The 18,488-nt window shown below is 43.2% G+C and overlaps 1 protein-coding gene across 3 annotated transcripts in view; it reads left to right on the top strand.

Moving 5' to 3' along the window:
* The window catches only part of KCNIP1 (potassium voltage-gated channel interacting protein 1), a 223,494-nt gene extending 205,931 nt beyond the window's left edge, over positions 1–17,563 (top strand). For 2 of the 3 annotated variants that reach the window (XM_019945776.3, XM_019945782.1), the window contains exons 2-8: positions 6,642–6,766; positions 7,526–7,595; positions 8,991–9,061; positions 9,790–9,897; positions 14,193–14,297; positions 15,208–15,270; positions 17,516–17,563. In XM_019945776.3, the coding sequence (XP_019801335.1) occupies positions 6,642–6,766; positions 7,526–7,595; positions 8,991–9,061; positions 9,790–9,897; positions 14,193–14,297; positions 15,208–15,270; positions 17,516–17,563 (590 nt within the window). Of the gene's footprint in view, positions 1–6,641; positions 6,797–7,525; positions 7,596–8,990; positions 9,062–9,789; positions 9,898–14,192; positions 14,298–15,207; positions 15,271–17,515 lie in introns of those variants that run through there. The other variant, XM_019945789.1, reaches the window with a different exon arrangement.
* Positions 17,564–18,488: the final 925 nt, after the last annotated feature.

Here is an 18,488-nt window from a genome sequence, read left to right on the forward strand (position 1 = left end):
TCTCTTGAAAAATCTGAAGATCTGGACTCACCAACCTTAAATTCTACGTGACAACAACTGGCTGCATAACAGCTATTTCCCTTTCATGGGGCAATGGCTCGCCAGTTCTCAGTCCCCACCACTCTCTATGGCTGTACATACATCATCCAATTCATCTAAATTACCTACCAACTAATATTGGCATTTGAGTTTGTAATTCTTGGTCTATGTGTGTGCCCTACCCATCAGTCTAAGAACTCCATATGAACAGACATTGTATCTTTTCATCTGTCTCCCAATACCTGTCACATTCCTGGCATGCCAGAGAAGCTCAGTCCATAGTTTTAGACATATCTCTGCAAGAATGCTGCTACCCTAGCATTTTTAGAGCAGTAAAACTATTCTGTAGGATACTATAATGGTGGATACATGGCATTAGACATTTGTCAAAACGTATAGAACTATACCACACAAAGAGTGAACTCAAATGTAAACTATGGGCTTTAATTAAAAATAATATATCAATCCTGGTTTTTCAATTGTAACAAATATACCACACCAATGCAAGATGTTAAAATAGGGGACACTGTGAGGGTGGGGTACATGAGAACTCTCTATTTTCTGTGCAATTTTTCTATAAACTTAAAACCGTTCTAAAAATAACCTCTACTAGTAGGGCTTCCCTGGTGGCGCAGTGGTTGAGAGTCTGCCTGCCGATGCAGGGGACAGGGGTTCGTGCCCCGGTCCGGGAAGATCCCACATGCTGCGGAGCGGCTAGGCCCGTGAGCCATGGCCGCTGAGCCTGCGCGTCCGGAGCCTGTGCTCCGCAACGGGAGAGGCCACAACAGTGAGAGGCCCGCGTACCACAAAATAAAAAACAACAAAAAAACCTCTACTAGGAAAACAAATAAATACAAATGCTACCTATCAGAGTGATAAAAGGGGGCAACTAAATCCAGCAAAATAAGTTTCTCCCATGGGATTCAGGTCAGGAGACAAGAGCAGAAATACTTACCAAAGGACACCCACCTATACCACCACTTTTAGGGGCAGCAGGAAAATAAGCCTTTCCTGCCTGGGGCTGTGGGTAAGGAGTGACTAAGACACACTTAAAGTGGTGGCTGGTCTGCCATATGCACTCTTAGTCAGGGATACTGGAAAGACAGGAGGAAGTTCACATAATAGCCTACAGAGGAAACTAGGCCGACCCCCAAATTGGTCCAAAAAGGCCAGCAGGAGAGCAGCAAATAGAGCCTGTTTCCCACTCTCTGGGACCTGGATCCACCCTACTCCACCGTGCAATGGAGGATTTTCCAGGTCTGATGTTTTTCCTTATGTTTTACATTCTGTGTAATAGGGGATTTTGCCTTCAACCGCCCTGCCCACTCATCCGAATGTGCTAATTCATTTTTTCAGTAGCCCTTTTTCCCCTTCTGCATCTGTGTTACTTATGAAGCTTGAGAAGGAAAGAGAGAAGCAAAGAGTTGTAGATTGTAAGCTCCATGAGAGCAGGGAACAGGGTTGTTTCATTCACTGAGATGCACATAGTAGGTACTTCATTGATAGTTGTTGAGCGAGTGAATAAAGAATCCTGCAAGAATGCAGTTTCAAATCACAAAGTGGCAGAGCGTGGCAATGGGGCCTCCGTTGTGGAGGGTTATCTTATAAGCCACTCTTCAATCAAACATGCAGGTATTTCCAAGGCCCATCCACATCCGTTCATCCTCTGCCCCATGCCATCCCACCTCTCTTCGGGCTGCATGGCTGCGGGCGTGCTCAAGGAGCTCCCTGCTGGGAGCCGTGGGCACCGCAAGGTGACCCGTTGCTCTTACCTGTTCTGACCATGGGAGAAGGTCAGTTCCAGCTCTGCTAACAAGAGACTTCTTCGCATATGTCAAGCTGGATGGTGACCTGGACACCCTCAGAGCAGACTTTCCATGGAAACTAAAAGCGTGTTTTGCTTGTTTGATGAGTGGTTTTGGTAAAATGTTTTCTTACTTTTTCCTAGACATCGCCTGGTGGTATTACCAGTAGCAGAAAGGTAAAACAGTGTAAACTAACTTGACTACCTTGCTCACATTACTTTCAGCGGGAGAGCTTCTTAATCAAGTATATATTTTGTAATTAGTCTTCTCACTGACCAACTTTCTGGGCCCCTTAACAACAAACCCCACCTAAACAGAAAGAGTTGGAAACATTCTTTTAGAGACAAGTTACGGGAAAAATTTTGCTCCCCTTAAGAAACTGATATGTTTTTCTCTCACAGACAATAAGATACATGTAAAATCTCAGAGCCAATTTGTGGCTCAAGTGTAGGAACTGCTTAGAACAAATGACCTGGATTTCTACGTTCTCTTTTTCCCCCGTGGTCTCGACCTCCTCATCTAATCAATATTTTCTGAGGCAGTTTTTCCTATTACCTTATGTCTTTTTATTTTATTATATGTATTTCATATAATCAGCTTCAAGTCCTTTGTGAAACAAAGCAGAATGTGTTTAAATAAACAAACGGTGAGGGAGAGAGAGGCGGTAGCCTGGGTGATGTGAGGTAGGAGAATGGTAGTGGGTGGAAGGGCAAGTAGGTATAGATCAGGAGCCCAAAACTCAGACGCCTGCAGGACCAAGCAGGGAACACAACTGAAGTAAGTGAGCCGGGGGTGAACAGAGGGCACACTAGAGGCTTTCACTGCTCAGAGGGATCAGCCCCTGCTCAGCACTGATAAGCTGTTACCTTGTGAGAAGGTGAGACCAAAGTTGTCAGAGAATCCCATTTTCAAAGAGAAATCAGAAATCCAAACTTGTGCATGAATCTCTCAACTTTAAATGTTGGAAATTCCAAACAAAATTAAAACACATTTTATGGGCCAAACAAGACCTATCTTTGGACTGTGTTCATGCCAATGACCAACACTTTTGTAACCTCAAAACTAAATGGGTGGTTACACAATCCAATCCAGAGACCCCATGACGGAGAAAATATTTCCAGTACAGGAAGAAGGAGATGGTCACAGCCATGGTCTTTGGTCGTGTAATGGTTATGGACCTAACAGAGGAGACCCTCAGCAGAGAGAAGACCAAAGACTTGGGCCGTCCTATTGCTCATAGTCTAAGGGCCTCACTTGTACACGGGCACAGAGCTTGTCAAGAGCAGAACTACTGCAAGGATGGTTACAATCAATTTGCAGTTTTGTGCTCGAGGGAAGCAGAAGCCATTGTAGAGGCACATGGAAGCCAGATCTATAAAACAGGCCCTGGACTGGCTGGATTTGAGGTCCAGTCCTGTCACCAGCTGGCTCTGTCACCTAGGACTCAGGCAAAGCCAGTTAGTGACAGAGTGTGGAAGATATCTCCCATGCTAGAAGTCCTCAACATGGGCTCCATGTGTTTGAAAGATACAGAAACTCATGGAAAGTACAGGCAAAATGCCATGGTTAGGTGCATTTTCTTTTTCTAAGAGGGCCTATTGCTTTCATCCACACTCAGAAGAGTCTGTGACCCCAAAACATTAAGGTCCACATAATCTGAATCATCTCCTCCAAACTCTCCTTCAGTCTGGGAATTACCTGTGTAGCATCCTCTACAGTTGGTTATTCTAGCTTGCTTTAACTGCCCCCAGTGATAGATTGTTCGTCACTTTTTAAGGTACTTATAGTTAGAAAACTCTTGATCTGTTAGGACCCCCATCTTCCTAATATTCTGATGGAGAGGGTAATGTTCTCCCACTTCCCACCACACACAAAGTTTTAGTGGGACGACGGGCATGAAAACATTTTACAGAGCAAAAGTAGTTTACAAACAAAAGGTATTCTGATTTACTCTTGTTAGGTAGTGATCACCATTGTATTAGATCTCTGGGTTAATTTTTATCTTTATCATCCAAACTCAACCTGACTTAGTAACTGGCTCAACATTATTTTTAATAATAAAAATAATAATAACAAGCAACACTTGCCTCAGAAACTCTTAACAAACCTCAGAAGAAACTGTCAAGGAGGCTCGCATCTGTTAATTCTGTTTCCTCTTCCTCCAACCAGAGAGCTGGGCCACACCCCCCTTCCCTTAGTGGGACCGCCTGGATAGCACTCAGAGGCTCCCTGGGGGAAAGCAAGGATTTTAAAACCTCCACAGCCCCTTTCAGAGTTTCTTCAGAATATATTTACAGTGGCCAGAACCACGAAGCATACAGAGAAAGAGAAGGGAGAGCTGATGTGAGGGAAAAGAATGCTTAAATTATGCAGAAGCCATTGTAGAGGCACCCATACGGTTGCTACAAGTGTAGGCAAATTAAATTAGTGTTTTCCATTCCCAAATCATGACCATGAGAGTCACAATCAGCACATTTTTATAAAGGAATGATTAAATTTGAGAACAGAGTATATCCCACATTACTGAGGGAAAGTACCATTTCATGAAATGGTACTCTATTTCATGAAACCCTTGCTTCAAAACATTTTATAAAATTTTCCCTTTATGTATACTGGATTGTGATGTCAATTGTAATTCTTACTATGAAACACAGTAAAAAGAAATTCAAGAACCACTGGTTGAAGCCCCTAACACCCACCGTGCGGGCGATTTCCCAGCATCAACATCTTGAATCCCAAATATGTAAATTTCCTTCAGCAACTGATGTTACCATAGTCTGACAATTAGAGGGTGATGAAGAAGCAAAACAAAACAAAAGCTTGGCAGTCAATATTCAGATGTTACAGAATCTCTTCGATACAGAAACTGATCCTGCTGGTCAGACAGTAAACAAACCAGTTCTATCTTAATGAAGTGGTTTTAATATTTGATATATCTATAACCAGTGCATTCTTAAGGAAAGAGACAGTTACCAAGTGCAGTTTCTGAGTCAGAAAGATTCTCTCAAATTTCTGCAAAGAGATTTCCCTGAGCTTGTGAAGAATCTAATCACAGTCAATACTGAAAAAAAAAAAATCTTTTAAGCTTCTGGATAAGATAAACTCGGAAATGTATACTAGATGCCTTCAAAAATACACCTTTTCTTCCAAAAATACATTTGTGTCTTCCTTATTTACATTTTAATATAACTTTCATCTCTTTTCAGGGTTAAACATCTGTGCATTTTTAAAAATAAAATTGCTATTAAATCTAATGCTAGGAAATTTAAACCAACAACTTGAATTCTAATTTTAAATGAGTTGAAAATATATGTGAGTATTCTGAATTAGACTTACGTGGGGTTTTTTGTTTGTTTGAGAATGCTGCAGTATTTAAGTAATTGCTACTTAACTTGTTAGCTAGAAACATAACAGTATTTAAAGGCTCTATTCAAATTATAAGGAAATTGGCCACTTCCAGCTGTTTTGCGTAAACAGAGTCTTATTTATATTGAATAATCTGCTTTACTCTCTGTAGGATAAGATGATATATATTTCCCAGTATGTAAGAAAGATGACAGTTGGGAATTGTTACCAGGTTCTTCTGTCTCTCCCTTGGAACCTTACCCAAACGTCCATTACCTTAGAGAGGAGATAAAAGATATAAACTCACTTTGACGGATTCCTTTTGCATTGAGATCAGCGTCTCAAAGGAAAAGTGACAATTGCGGAGAGAATCTGATGCAAAAAGACTGACACTGGCTAGGGAAGTGCACACAGTGTAATGCACCTGCTCATCCTGTTCTATCAGATAGAAACTCAGCCTGTCCTCACTCTCCATCATCATGGAGTGATGCCCATCTCATGACTACTCTTGCCAGCCCCTATTTACAGTTGTTCAATACATGGATTTGGTGATACCTGCATGGCAACAATGGGCCAAGAAGGTTAGATGGAGGAAAACACTCACTTACCTTCTGTGATGGTAAAACGTTGTAAGTTACACTTATTTAGATTTTGTGATCCTACAGTAGGAGATGGACAGAGCAATGGGATACTTTAAATGACACTTTCTAAATACCTGGTGCAAAATTATATTGCATTGTATAATAGTATGTGTAGGAGGGATAAACTACTACTTAAAACAACTGTTTTTAGAGCTCTTCAAATACTTCAGAAGCTTTCATTTATATAAAGTAGCTCCCATTTAAGTCATTTTCCTATTATTTAAGAATGTCTGGTAGGTATTACAGTACCGGGAAGTGCATTCATATTTTTAAATTAATACTTAACATGCTGTAATTTGTACTTTTTGCCAAATCAAGCTAGTCTTCCTCTAGTTTCCTAAATGGTGAGAGTTTACTCTATGGTTTTTTATGAATTTGTCTCCCTTTGCTGTTTGGAGGATGTTAGTCAATCTGCTCACTTACCTGTGTCTCTAGAATATTCAGATGGTTCAATGGGCAGCAAACTGAAGATGCAGAGCAGTTATTTTGAAAGAAAAGGAAACGTTTTCATGTGGACTTATCTTTAGCACTTCTGCCCTCATCTCCACTTGGAACACATTTATCTCCAAGGCTGAAGCTCCCTCCCTAGGTGGTATCCGACACAGCTGGAGTAATGGCTGGACCGATGGTAAGACAGAAAGTGACTGAGCGGGGAGGCGGGGTTCAAAGCAGGAAGGTCATCTGCAGTGTGACCCCCCAGCCCATGAACCTACGTCTCAGGTCGCCACACCACCCTTTTGACAGCCCAGACTGTGGGCTGACGAGTGACCACCAAGGTTCGTTGCTTCAATGCCATCTCCTCTGGTTCCAGATAAGATTGAAGACGAGTTGGAGATGACCATGGTTTGCCATCGGCCTGAGGGACTGGAGCAGCTTGAGGCCCAGACCAACTTCACCAAGAGGGAGCTGCAAGTCCTTTATCGAGGCTTCAAAAATGTAAGACCCACAGGGCCTCTGAAGGCCCCGGCAGGATCTCCCATTTGGGACTAAGCTCTCCCAAATGCCAAAGGGACCCATCGGAGAGATTTTTGCACATGTGTAGTTGTAAAAGGAAGGCCAAATCTATAAAGGAAACAGGAGAGCAAGGTCACCTGGCTAGAGGAAGATGCCAGGCAAGAATGAGGCAGTCTCAGTAGATGGGAAATTGGCCAACAGCCCAGAGACTTCACAGGATTGCACAGCCTTGGCCCAGATACCAGCCTTAGCGTAACCCATTCACACTGTCAATACTGTTAGTGCCCCAGAAATGATGGGATTTAGGTCTGCTGCTAACCAAGCTCACAGACTGAAGTACAAGCCTGATAGCCAATGTATTAATTTACCTCAGTTTCATATATTTAACCTCATGGTAGCCTTGCTGGAAAGGTACTGGTAGCCCCATTTTACAGGTAAGGACACTGAGAATCAGAGACTGACTCACTCCAAGTTACAAAGCTTAGAAGGGGCTGAGCCAGGATCCAAACCCAGGTCTTTCTAATCCCAAAGCCCAGACTCTTTCCACCTCACAGTGCCCGTTCTCTGATGACATCTCATCATTTTGCAAAGCAGCTTCAGTCCTAAGGTGGAACTATCTCCCAGCCACTCACCTTGGAGATACGGAGGTGCACAGGTGGTTGCCCGGTCCCCGCCCACCAGGGATCACAAGGAACCCCAAGGCTCTCAGACAGTCCCGCTGACTCTCTCCCCTTCACACAGGAGTGCCCCAGTGGTATGGTCAACGAAGAAACATTCAAGCAGATCTACGCCCAGTTTTTCCCGCATGGAGGTGAGTCCGATCTTGAAACAGATCCCTCCTGGCTCCCTCTCTTCATCCCCTGGCAGCCTTCCTTCCTCCAAGTTCATACTTCCTTGTTATCTGCCTCCTCCTCAAGGTTGGGGAGAACGAGCAGAATTCCTCCCTTATTGCAGGGTGTGGAATTCACTGAAGCTTTAGCAGAAAAGAGCTCTGAAAATGGACCTTCTCCCAGAGAGGAGAGTGATAAAGCAATATCACAAAATGTCCTAACAGCTCTATAAAGCTGGTATTGTTATCTGCGACCCGGGCAACTACGTCTCAGAGAGGCTAAGCAGCTCACGGAAGATTGCACAGCTAGTGAGTGGCAGACCAGAATTAAATCCCAAAGTGTCTGTCTAAAGCTTTGCCAAGATAGGCCTACCATTGTGCTATACTCCATCCTTTCCTTAAAACAGCTTTCCTTGAAAAAGAACTTTAGTAAATACCAGAGACTATAAAAATAAAGGAGTCCAAAAAGATGCAGGTTGAATAAAATTGTGCTTATAAATCAGGTTAGCAAGTGTGCCAGGCTCACAGCCGCTATGTCATTCTGCCTGACTCCTGCAGGAACCTGCTCTGACCCCACGGGTCTGGGGCATCAGAGGCTCTCCCTGTGGCTTCAATGTGTCACATGCCAACTTACTTCCTGCCCCAGGAGCCATCTCCTGCAGGACCCCTTCCCCGGGTCCTGATGAAACAGAGATCCAAGTGTCCCAGACACTTCTTGGGCTCCGTTTCTCATGGACCTCTTCAGCAGCCTTCTTAGGTGTGGGACCCAGTACAGGACCACTCTGCCAGCTGGGGGCAGCTTCACCCCATGCAGGCCCCAGAACCGATGTTTGTTGAGTCCTATGGCGCCACTCTTATATTGAGTTTTTTCTATGTGGCAGGCTGGTTGATGGTTTTGATGTTATGGCTATATGAAAAGTTTAACATTGTGCAGAGATGGGAAGGTGAAGCTCAGAGAGGTTGTGTTAGATGCCTGGGGTTACACAGCTAGGTAGCTCTCCAAGACCAGGTCTGTCTGCTCCCTAATGGGTGCTCATTCCATGGCATTGTGCTGCCACTCAGAAGAGCATCTTCTCCACACAAGTCCCGTGTCATTCATCCAACAAGAATTATACACATAGAGAGGCAGGAGCGTCTCTCTCTGGGGATGGCTAGACTTAGGAGCAAGGGCCTGTCTCAGCTCTTGCCAGAACTTCCCACCTAAACCCCAGAAAAGCCAAACGGGTCCCAGGTCACAGCAGCAGTTTTTCCCACTCTGTAATCTTCTCCCTTCTATCACCCTAGCATCATTCTCTTCTCTTTCTTACTGTTTTTAAGTGATCTCCCCTCTGCAGGACCCCTGCTCCCATCACCTGCTTTTCCTTCTGTGCCTTGCAGATGCCAGCACGTATGCCCATTACCTCTTCCATGCCTTCGACACCACGCAGACGGGCTCGGTGAAGTTCGAGGTATGCTTGTCTCTGAGAGGCCCCGGGTCCCCATCACTCTTCCTCTAAACCATGGAGATGTTGGGAGGAGTGGACCATCAAATGCTTCAGTCCTTTACCATTTAACAAGGATTTCCTGAAGATAGAAGAAGCAACTGCCCTTACCCTCCAGGAACTCAGGACCTCAGGGACTAACAATAACAGTCTAATCGGTCACATGTACACCGCGCTGACCATGCTGCAATCTCTGTACTTAGTGCTCTGCATGTATTAACTCATTTAATCCTCACAGTAACCCTAACAAGGTAGGGTTCTATTATTTATTATCAGTTTACAGAAGAGGAAATTAAGGCAGAGAGAGATTGAGTTGCTTTCCCAAGTTCAAACAGTAAGTGGTAAAGGAGGGCTTTGAACTCAGGTGGTATGTTTCCAGAGTCCATGTTCTTAGCCACCAGATGATACCACCACTTGTACAATAATCGTAGCCATGCGATAAGGCAACAGTAGGTGTCAGCACACACTGAGCTCCGTTCTTCCTCCAGAAGCTCCTTCCCAAAAATGGGGCAAGGTAGGCAGTGGAAGGGGGGTGGGGCTGTTCACTGAGCTTGGCCACATCCTTCTGGGGACAGAGGACCTGGGAGATACCATTCTGTAAAAGAAGTCACAGAGTCTGACCCAAAGACAGAGCTTCACCGCCCCCCCCCGATGGCTTGGTGGTTAATGTCTCTCATGCCTCTTCCACTTCTCAGGACTTTGTAACTGCTCTGTCGATTTTACTGAGAGGAACCGTCCATGAGAAACTAAGGTGGACATTTAATTTGTATGACATCAATAAAGATGGATACATAAACAAAGAGGTAAGTGAGCTGAGGCCAGGGGCATGCGAGAGCTACAGGGAAGGCACCTAATTAGAGAGAGAACAGCCTTAGTCATGAGGATGAAATGGTCCAAATGAGGAGGGATCTGCTTTGGGGCAGAGGTGGTTCCCGACAAAATGAAGGTCACCTTTGACCTCCCCCATTGCCCTACCCTGCCCTGTCCACGGGCACTCAAGAAAGGATTAAGCAGATTCATTCACTCTCACTTATTCAATGCACATTCTAAAGGGGGTATAAATAATTTATTTCAGTGTAGAGTAACTCCTCCCACGGGAATTTGCATTTTAACAGGTTAACAGCCACACGTTAAAGGTAAAAACTGGAATAGTAGCATTGCAGGCATCACCTAGAAGAGAAAAGGGAGATCTTTGAGGAAGAGGAGATTCCAGTTGAATCATAGCCACAACCTATTTTGCCTACTAATAAAACCTCAGAAGGGGGGTCAGGTGCAGCCATCTCTAAATAAATCATCACAAATAAATTTCTGAATCTTCAATGCTTGACACTCTTAGAGCCTCAAAGTATATGTGGTATCTAGATAGTGAAATACCCACAGGTCTATCTCAAAACTCACTTTGGTATCTACTGTATCCTGGCATCTCAGTCAAAGCTTGGATTTAGCATCTTATAGCATCCCACTTCCTGAGCTCCTGTGTGCCAGGTACAGTGCCTGGAGTTACAAATGTCATCTCTAGTCCTCACCTCAACCCTGCAGGTTTCTCTCCAATTCTCATTCCTCATTCATTCAGTCATGGATTTGCTCAACATATATTTGAGGGCTTATTAGATGTTCTAGGTGCTGAAGATAAAGTGGTGAACAGTCCCCAAAATGTGAAAATCCTAATATCCACTAATAGCAGATGTGGTAAGAATTCCAGTAAATACATATAATGGAATGACAGGTGGCCATTTAAAACCATGTAAGAGCAATCAGATATAAAAATTTGTATGTTACATTACATTTTAAAAATCACTATACAGTAGTATGTATAATATTATCTCAACTTTGTAAATAATTAAATGCTTCTATATATACTCAATATCTTATACTCCAAAATATTCAAATACTACTTTACAAAATATATAAGGAAAGGACCCTAAAATGAGACTTATAACAAGATCTTCAACCTTGATTCAACCATTATTCCATCACTGAATAATCTTACTAACTCCTGCTCCCTTTTTTTAATTTGCAAACTAGACAAAACTGTCCCCATTAATACCCATCAGACCTTTCTGGATGGCAGGATTAATAAAGTACTCCTTAAAAGGAAAAGAAAGTGTGAATAAGCAGCATCTTAGAAAAGATAGCTGGATCTTCCCCAGGCAGTCATTTGGAAATAGTTTCATCAAAACTGTAGGCAATGAAAATCCTGAGAGAGCAATCAAAATTTATCTTTAAGTCCGCCTGCCGATGCAGGGGAAACGGGTTCGTGCCCCGGTCTGGGAGGATCCCACATGCCGCGGAGCAGCTGGGCCCGTGAGCCATGGCCGCTGAGCCTGCGCGTCCGGAGCCTGTGCTCCGCAACGGGAGAGGCCACAACAGTGAGAGACCCGCGTACCAAAAAAAAAAAAAAAAAAAAAAATGGGAGTGCTATTTAAAAAAAAGAAAAGATGGGGGGCAGGGTATGTCAAGAGACCACAGAAGTCAGCCTGAAGGAGTTCCCAACAGCCAAAGCCAGAACAATTTGAGCAAAAAAATACAAATTGATAGTTTGGGTTATAACCTATAAAATAAAGTAAATGTCCATGAGTCCTAACTAATATATATGTACAAATAATATATTATGTATTTAAATATATAATAAATATGTATTTAAATCAGTGAATACATAAACAAGTGGGGGAGGGGAAGGACAACTCTTCCTTAAAGAAGAATTCCAATTAATAAACATAGAAGGAATAAAGGAAATACAAAATCCCCATTAAGCAAACATTACAGTAATACTTTTTGCAGGCAAGATCCACTAACAGATTCTAAGATCAGTGGAGAAGCTTGACAGGCACCACCTTAATCAAGTGATCAAGGTTAACATCGCCAGTAATAAGACATAGCAACACCATGTACCTCTTCGATATGTTGCACCAAGAAGGATATAACATCACTTCTACGGTATTCTTGTCAAAAATGCATAAGTTCAGTCTAATCATAAGACAACCAGGGACTAACCCAAACTGAGAGACATTCTACAAAATAACTGACCAGTACTCATATCAAAAGAGTCATGGTCTCCAAAGACAAAGACAGAATGAGGCACCGTCACAGATCAGAGGAGACTAAGGAGACACAACAACTGAATGTGACGTGGGATCCTTGAACATAAAAAGGCATTGGAGAAAAAACTGATGGAGCTTGAATAAGCTCTATAGTTTAATAGTTTTGTGGCATTGTTTATAGTGTTGTAGTTCCTAGTATTGTAGCATTATTACCTTCCTAGCTTTCATCATTGTGCTGTGGTTATGCAAGTCGTTAGCATTAGGGGAAGCTGGGTCAAAGGTATACATGAATGCTCTGTACTATTTTTGCAAGTTTTGTGTAAGTCTAAAATGATTAATAATAGGTCAAAAAACAAAACCAAAACAATTAAATAAAATAAGCACATGGAATGAGGAGTAGCAGCAAGGAACCCAAGATAGAAGCTGGCCCCCGGGTCTCTGCAGACACTCCATCAGATATCCTGAAGACAAGACTGCCTTCCTACATTCTTTTCCCCCGTTCCAAGTAGGGGATGGGGAAGCCCATGGAACACTACTTCTGGTCAGTGTGATCAGGAAAACACCACAGAGCCACTCAACAGTGACTGGGCTCCCAGCCCATGGCAGGCATGGTGCCAGGGGCAGAGAACTTAGCAATGAAGGATCAAGCATGTGTCCTCAGAACTCACATTCTTGGGGAAACAGATCTATAGAGCAGTAAAAAGAACAAGTTAATTATTTTAATGTGTATGTGCTGATCACTTATTCCATATCAATGAAAGATTAGAAAGGAAATATGAAAGAATTTGTCACATCTATCTGGCCCCATCAATCAAGAATGGTAATTTTTGCCTTTGTAGAAAGGGATCTTTTGGTTACAAAGCTAGAAAATCATCAACATAAACGAGCTTAAGCTGAGAGATTTCTTTAAAGATATAGGTAGTTTCTCTAAAAAGTCTTCTAAAAAATAATTTTTTAAAGTGAAAAAGAAGATATAGGTCGTTTGGCGTAACACATTTAATCCCCATTCAAGCTAGGAAGTTGTTAGTCTCCCCCCATGTCACACCAGTCTCCTCTTCTTATTCCTCTCTTTCCTCTCCCTCCTCCAGCATTGTCTTAGATCAAGTTGGTCACACTCTCCTCTGCAGGAATGATAGGTTCGGTTGGCAGCAACGTGGGGGGGCGGGGCGGGGCGGGGGGGAAGACCTCAGAGGAGGTTTTAGTGGATAGGGTAACCATTCTCAGACACTGCCTCTCCGGGGCTTCTCTTGGTCCCTGTTACTACCTCTGTCTTCTTCAACTGCTTTTCTCAGAGAGAGAGAGAGTATGTGTTTGTGTGTGTGTGTGTGCACATGTGCTCATGAGAATATTTCTCTGTCCTCCCCCGTGTCCCACCTCCCTTCTCCCTCTACTCTCCTCACTTCTCTTCTTTCTCTCCCTTTCTCCCAGAATTCCTCTCATCTCCTCTACTCCACCTGCTCCAGTCTACTCTTTATGGAAGTTCTTCCCTGTAATAGAATAATTTTCGGTGTCTGCTCTCCCCTGATCTCAGCTAAAACCTGGAAGTGGTTTGCCCATGGCACCAACTCCAACTCTTCACTCAAACTTCTCAAGAGATAAAAATAGAGTGGCTCAGCTCTGTAGTTGGATGTCCACATTTGTTCCAATCAGCTGTGGTCACAGTGACAGGTCACCTGGTACAAACACAGCCACCCAGGCCAACCATTGAAAGGAATTATGGAGCGGAGAGAGGGTCTTCCAAAAATGGGGTGTGGGCTGATCAGTACACGAATATGTCCGCTCAGATCCCACTTATAACCCCTCACTGAGGAATGCTCAGGAAGAGGCAAGCTACCCAAGAGCTTCTGACGACAAAGAGAATTTTCCACTGCCCTCTCTCTGGAAGGAGGCTCCCAGAATATAGCCCCTTCAGCTTGCTTTCTAACTCCCTCTCATCAACTGAAGAAGTTCCTTTTAAACACTTTCGTTCTCAAAGGAGACCAAGAGCCCCAGACTGTCACCCAGAGGAGCTTAACTTCCTGGTTCCCACCCTATGTGCTTCTATGTCCCCTCTCCAGGAGATGATGGACATTGTCAAAGCCATCTATGACATGATGGGGAAATACACGTATCCTGTGCTTAAAGAAGATACTCCAAGGCAGCACGTGGATGTCTTCTTCCAGGTAAGAGCACACACCTGTGCGTGAGCTTTGAGCTCAACTTAGATCAGTCAACCCACGAGCCTCTGAGCAGTGGTTTGTGTCCAAGCCTGCACTACAGATGGTAGGAAACAGAAAAGAATTACAAGATATCTTGCCCTCCAGGAATAGATTATCTCATTAAATGGACAAGTATGCACTACAGAAGAGAATAAGGAAGAATATTATTAAGTATAAGTGGTAGAGTATGGACTCTAAATTCCATAAAAATGGTTGGGGGATCAGAGTAAACAGAGAAGACGTCATTAAGCACATCTGTGTAGGTGTTAAGCATTTGTGTCTGGGGAGTAAGGGGAAATCAGGTGGAGACTAGGGTGGCTTGGAAACTGGGGTGAGCTCTTTAGACCGAAGAGTTTAGCCTTGCTCTGGTAAAAAGTAGGTGCTGTTAGTCCGTGAATAGAAGAGTGGCAAAATCTTAATGGTGTGCTAATAAAAAAAATTAACCTAGCAGGAGAGTATCAGAGAACATCAGAGCTCATTCTAGTCTAATCCTCTCACTTTGCAGATGGGAAAAGCAGAGGCTCAGAGAGGCTTAAAGATTCACTCAAGGTCACACAGTAAGTGACAGAGACAGAAGTAGAACCTCTCATGTCCAGTGTTCTTTCTGCCAAATGGACAGGCTAGAAGTGAGACTGGGAAAGGCATGTTAGGGTGTCAGCAGAATAATCTGGTGATGAGAAGATGAGCATCTACAGCAAGTTTTTTAATTTGAAGGAAGCTCATGGGGGTCAAAGTGCTGTAACCAGGGCCTGGGTGGAGTTGTCTGGCCAGTGAAAGACCATCCTAATTCTCGGGGGAATGTTGGTTAACAGAAAGCAAGTTTTGGAATGCATATCACCAGATTCTTTAAAGTGCTTCTTGTTGGGTCTTTCAGAAAATGGACAAAAATAAAGATGGCATCGTGACTTTAGACGAATTTCTTGAATCCTGTCAGGAGGTAAGGAGAGATCTCGGGGCAGAAAACTTCTATATCTGGGAAAGGAAATCTGGGGCAGAAGGGAGAAAATGAGAAACCTGCAGTTTCTCAGATTAGAGCCACCACCATCACCATCACCAGCAACAACTCAGAATTTCAACAATCTCCACTCCTCGGACTGGTCTGTGGCTAGTCCTGGGTAAGCACAGGCTGAGCCACACAGACTAAGAAGGGGGATGTGAAAGCCCAGAGGGGATCTCTGTGAAACTAAAGACTTCCAAGTGGGCAACACTGTCATTTTTCAGTCTTCCTCTGGCTTGATGACCCACTCCCCAGACTACAAAGGGAGTAGCTGGAAAAAAAAATCTAAAGCTGCGATTCTTAAACCATAGTGTGCATAAGAATCGCCCGGGATGATTCTAAAAATGCCCATTTCCAGGCCTCAACCCAGAGACTCTAGATCTGGGATGGGGATCTAGAAATCTTCATGCTAACAAAAGTGTCCTGACCAATGCTTCTAAAACTTTAATGTGCAAACCAGCCTCCTTGAAGTTCTTGTTAAAATGCAGATTCCCATTCAGAAGGTCAAGGGTAATGTTGATGTTGCTAAAAGGATAAACTGGCCCCAGAGTCAGCCAGAGACTGAACTGGAAATAATTGCTTTCCTCTAATTTAGAAAAATGCATTTATACTCCTACCTTTTCTCAGAAAGGTGCACAGTTACTCTGAGTTCCAGCCAATAAGAACTGCAAATGCAAGAAAGCTGGGGAGACGTTATTAACATGTAGTGAGCACCTACCAAGTTTTAGGTACATTAAGTAAACCTCACATAATGTAAAAAACCCTGAGCAGTAGGGTCACTATATAGTCAAAATATTTAATAACTAGAGTAGACTGAGGATTGATCATTCTTAACTGACTTTGACCAATGCCCTGGAGCAGTGCCCTAAAGAACCCCTGCTAAAGTTGGTATTAACCTGTTAGTTGATGGACCTTTCGGTAGTCTAGGGGTTCTGGACCAGTTACCAGGTAGCCAGGTAGCTAGAGAGGCTCAGGTCAGCAGCTATTTACCAACAGGATTAGAACCATTTCCCCACTTTAATCATTATGAACTAGCTGAACATCAGTATTCATCATACCCATTTTAAAGAAAACGGAGGCACTGCAGGTTAAGAGATGTGGTTAACGCACAATAAGTGATAGAGATGGAACTTGAACTCCATCGTTCTAATTTTAAATACCATGCCCTAGTGTACCATGCTTTTTTGACTTTGCTTAACAGTTTTTTAATCAATTTAGTTTCTCACATTAGCAAGCAATATTGATTAATTAACTCACTTCTTTTTCACAACCTACCCTATAAGTAGATACTATGATCAATGCCATTGCACACACGAAGAAACTGAGGCACAGAGAGACTAAGTAACTTGCCTAAGGTCACTCAGCTCGTAAGTGACAGAGCCAGGATTAGAACCTAGGCAGCCTGACTTCCGAATCCATATACTTAACTGTCAGGCAATTATACCTCCCTGTTATAGAAACTTTTAAAAGATTTCAAATACCCATAATCAACTTTGTTGATTTTCTCTACTTTAGGTCTGCTTTCTATTTCATTTATGTGTGCTCTAAATTATTTCCTTCCTTCTGCTTTTTTATTTTAATTCAATTTTTTAGGTTTTCTTTCTAGATTTTTGAGATGGAGGTTTAGATCATTGATTTTCAACCATTCTTTTCTAATATATGCATTTAAAGGGCTACATTTTCCTCTGAGTACTGCTTTAGCTGAGTTTTCTCTGACCCATGGAATTAGAAATGTGTTGTTTAATATCTAAATATTTGAGGATTTACCACATTCCATACTTACTCCTTAGAGAATATACAATAGAAAAATGTAAACTAGAATAGAATAAAAAAGAAAAAAAACCATGTGATCATCTCCATAGGTATAGAACAAGCATTTGATAAAAATGCAATTGCCCACAGCTTCTTAAAAGAAGTAGTCCTCACTTGTTTACTGGAAAATTTGGGGTTTTTTTTTTCTGAATTCCTCTTTAAAGCCAGAGAAGGTGCTTCTCCCTTTGAACTTCTCACTTTCTAGGTCCCCACCTACCCCTTACTCCCTGCTTCTCATACCCTTGCAGAGTTCTATCTGAATAGGAAACCCATTCTGCAGATTTGCTCTGGAGATCTGAGAAGTTACAGAGCTTCTCAGGGAGAAGCCTCAGAGAATTCTAACCATCCTCTTCTCCCCCTCCTCCCATCCCAGGATGACAACATCATGAGGTCCCTCCAGCTGTTCCAAAATGTCATGTAACTGTGAACACAGCCATTCGGCTCTCAGAGACGTTACTAAACAACCAACTTAACACCTTGATCGGCCCTCCTTCTGATTTTACACGCGGACTCTTGGGACAGAAACACATTTTGCACTTTGGAAGAATTCTCTGCAGAGACATTTTGGGGAACCCAGGATCACGTGGCTCAGTCTCTGATTGCCAGCTCTTCCTCCTCCCTCTTCTTGAGAGAGACAAGATGAAACTGGGTTTGTTTTGGAAGCATGCTCATCTCTTCGTACTGCTGCCCTATGGAAGGTCCCTCTGCTTGAGCTTCAACAGTAGTGCACATTTTTCTGTTTGCGTGCCCCAGGCTACTGCCTCCAAGTCCAGCAGACCTTGATGTATCTGGAAGCGAGATGACCTGAGCCAAATGCACATCAGCTTCTGATGGTCTCCCAAACCAATGTGCCTGTTTCTCTTTCTTTGGTGGGAAGAATGAGTATTATACAGAACAATTAGAATCTACTATGACTAGATTGGGAGAGCCAGCGCCTAACGTATGTAGGATAGGACTGAATTATTAAGCATGGCATTGTCTGATGACCCAAACTGCACATGTCCTTTGTTTCCAGAGGCAAGGACAATAATGCTCTCTCATATTAGCATCTATGCTGGTGGTACAAGTCCCTTAACATGCACAGGAAGGGAGCCAATGCCCAGTGGCCCATGCCTCCACTTCATCTCCTGCTAGAGCCCAGCACTGCATGACCCTCCCAGAAAGCCCAGGATGCCTGCAAATTGTTGTAATTTTATACCATCTTCTAATCAATAAACGGAACTATTTCTTACACTCTTAATCTTCATTTCATCCACGACATTGGGCAGAAGAGGTAAGCTGTTGAAAGGGAAGGCTAGCCTATTCCTTTGGCACCAGTTATTAGTGCCTACATTGTGCCAGGCACT

The sequence above is a fragment of the Tursiops truncatus genome, chromosome 3 (assembly GCF_011762595.2).
Source record: "Tursiops truncatus isolate mTurTru1 chromosome 3, mTurTru1.mat.Y, whole genome shotgun sequence".
Taxonomy (NCBI): Eukaryota; Metazoa; Chordata; class Mammalia; order Artiodactyla; family Delphinidae; genus Tursiops; species Tursiops truncatus.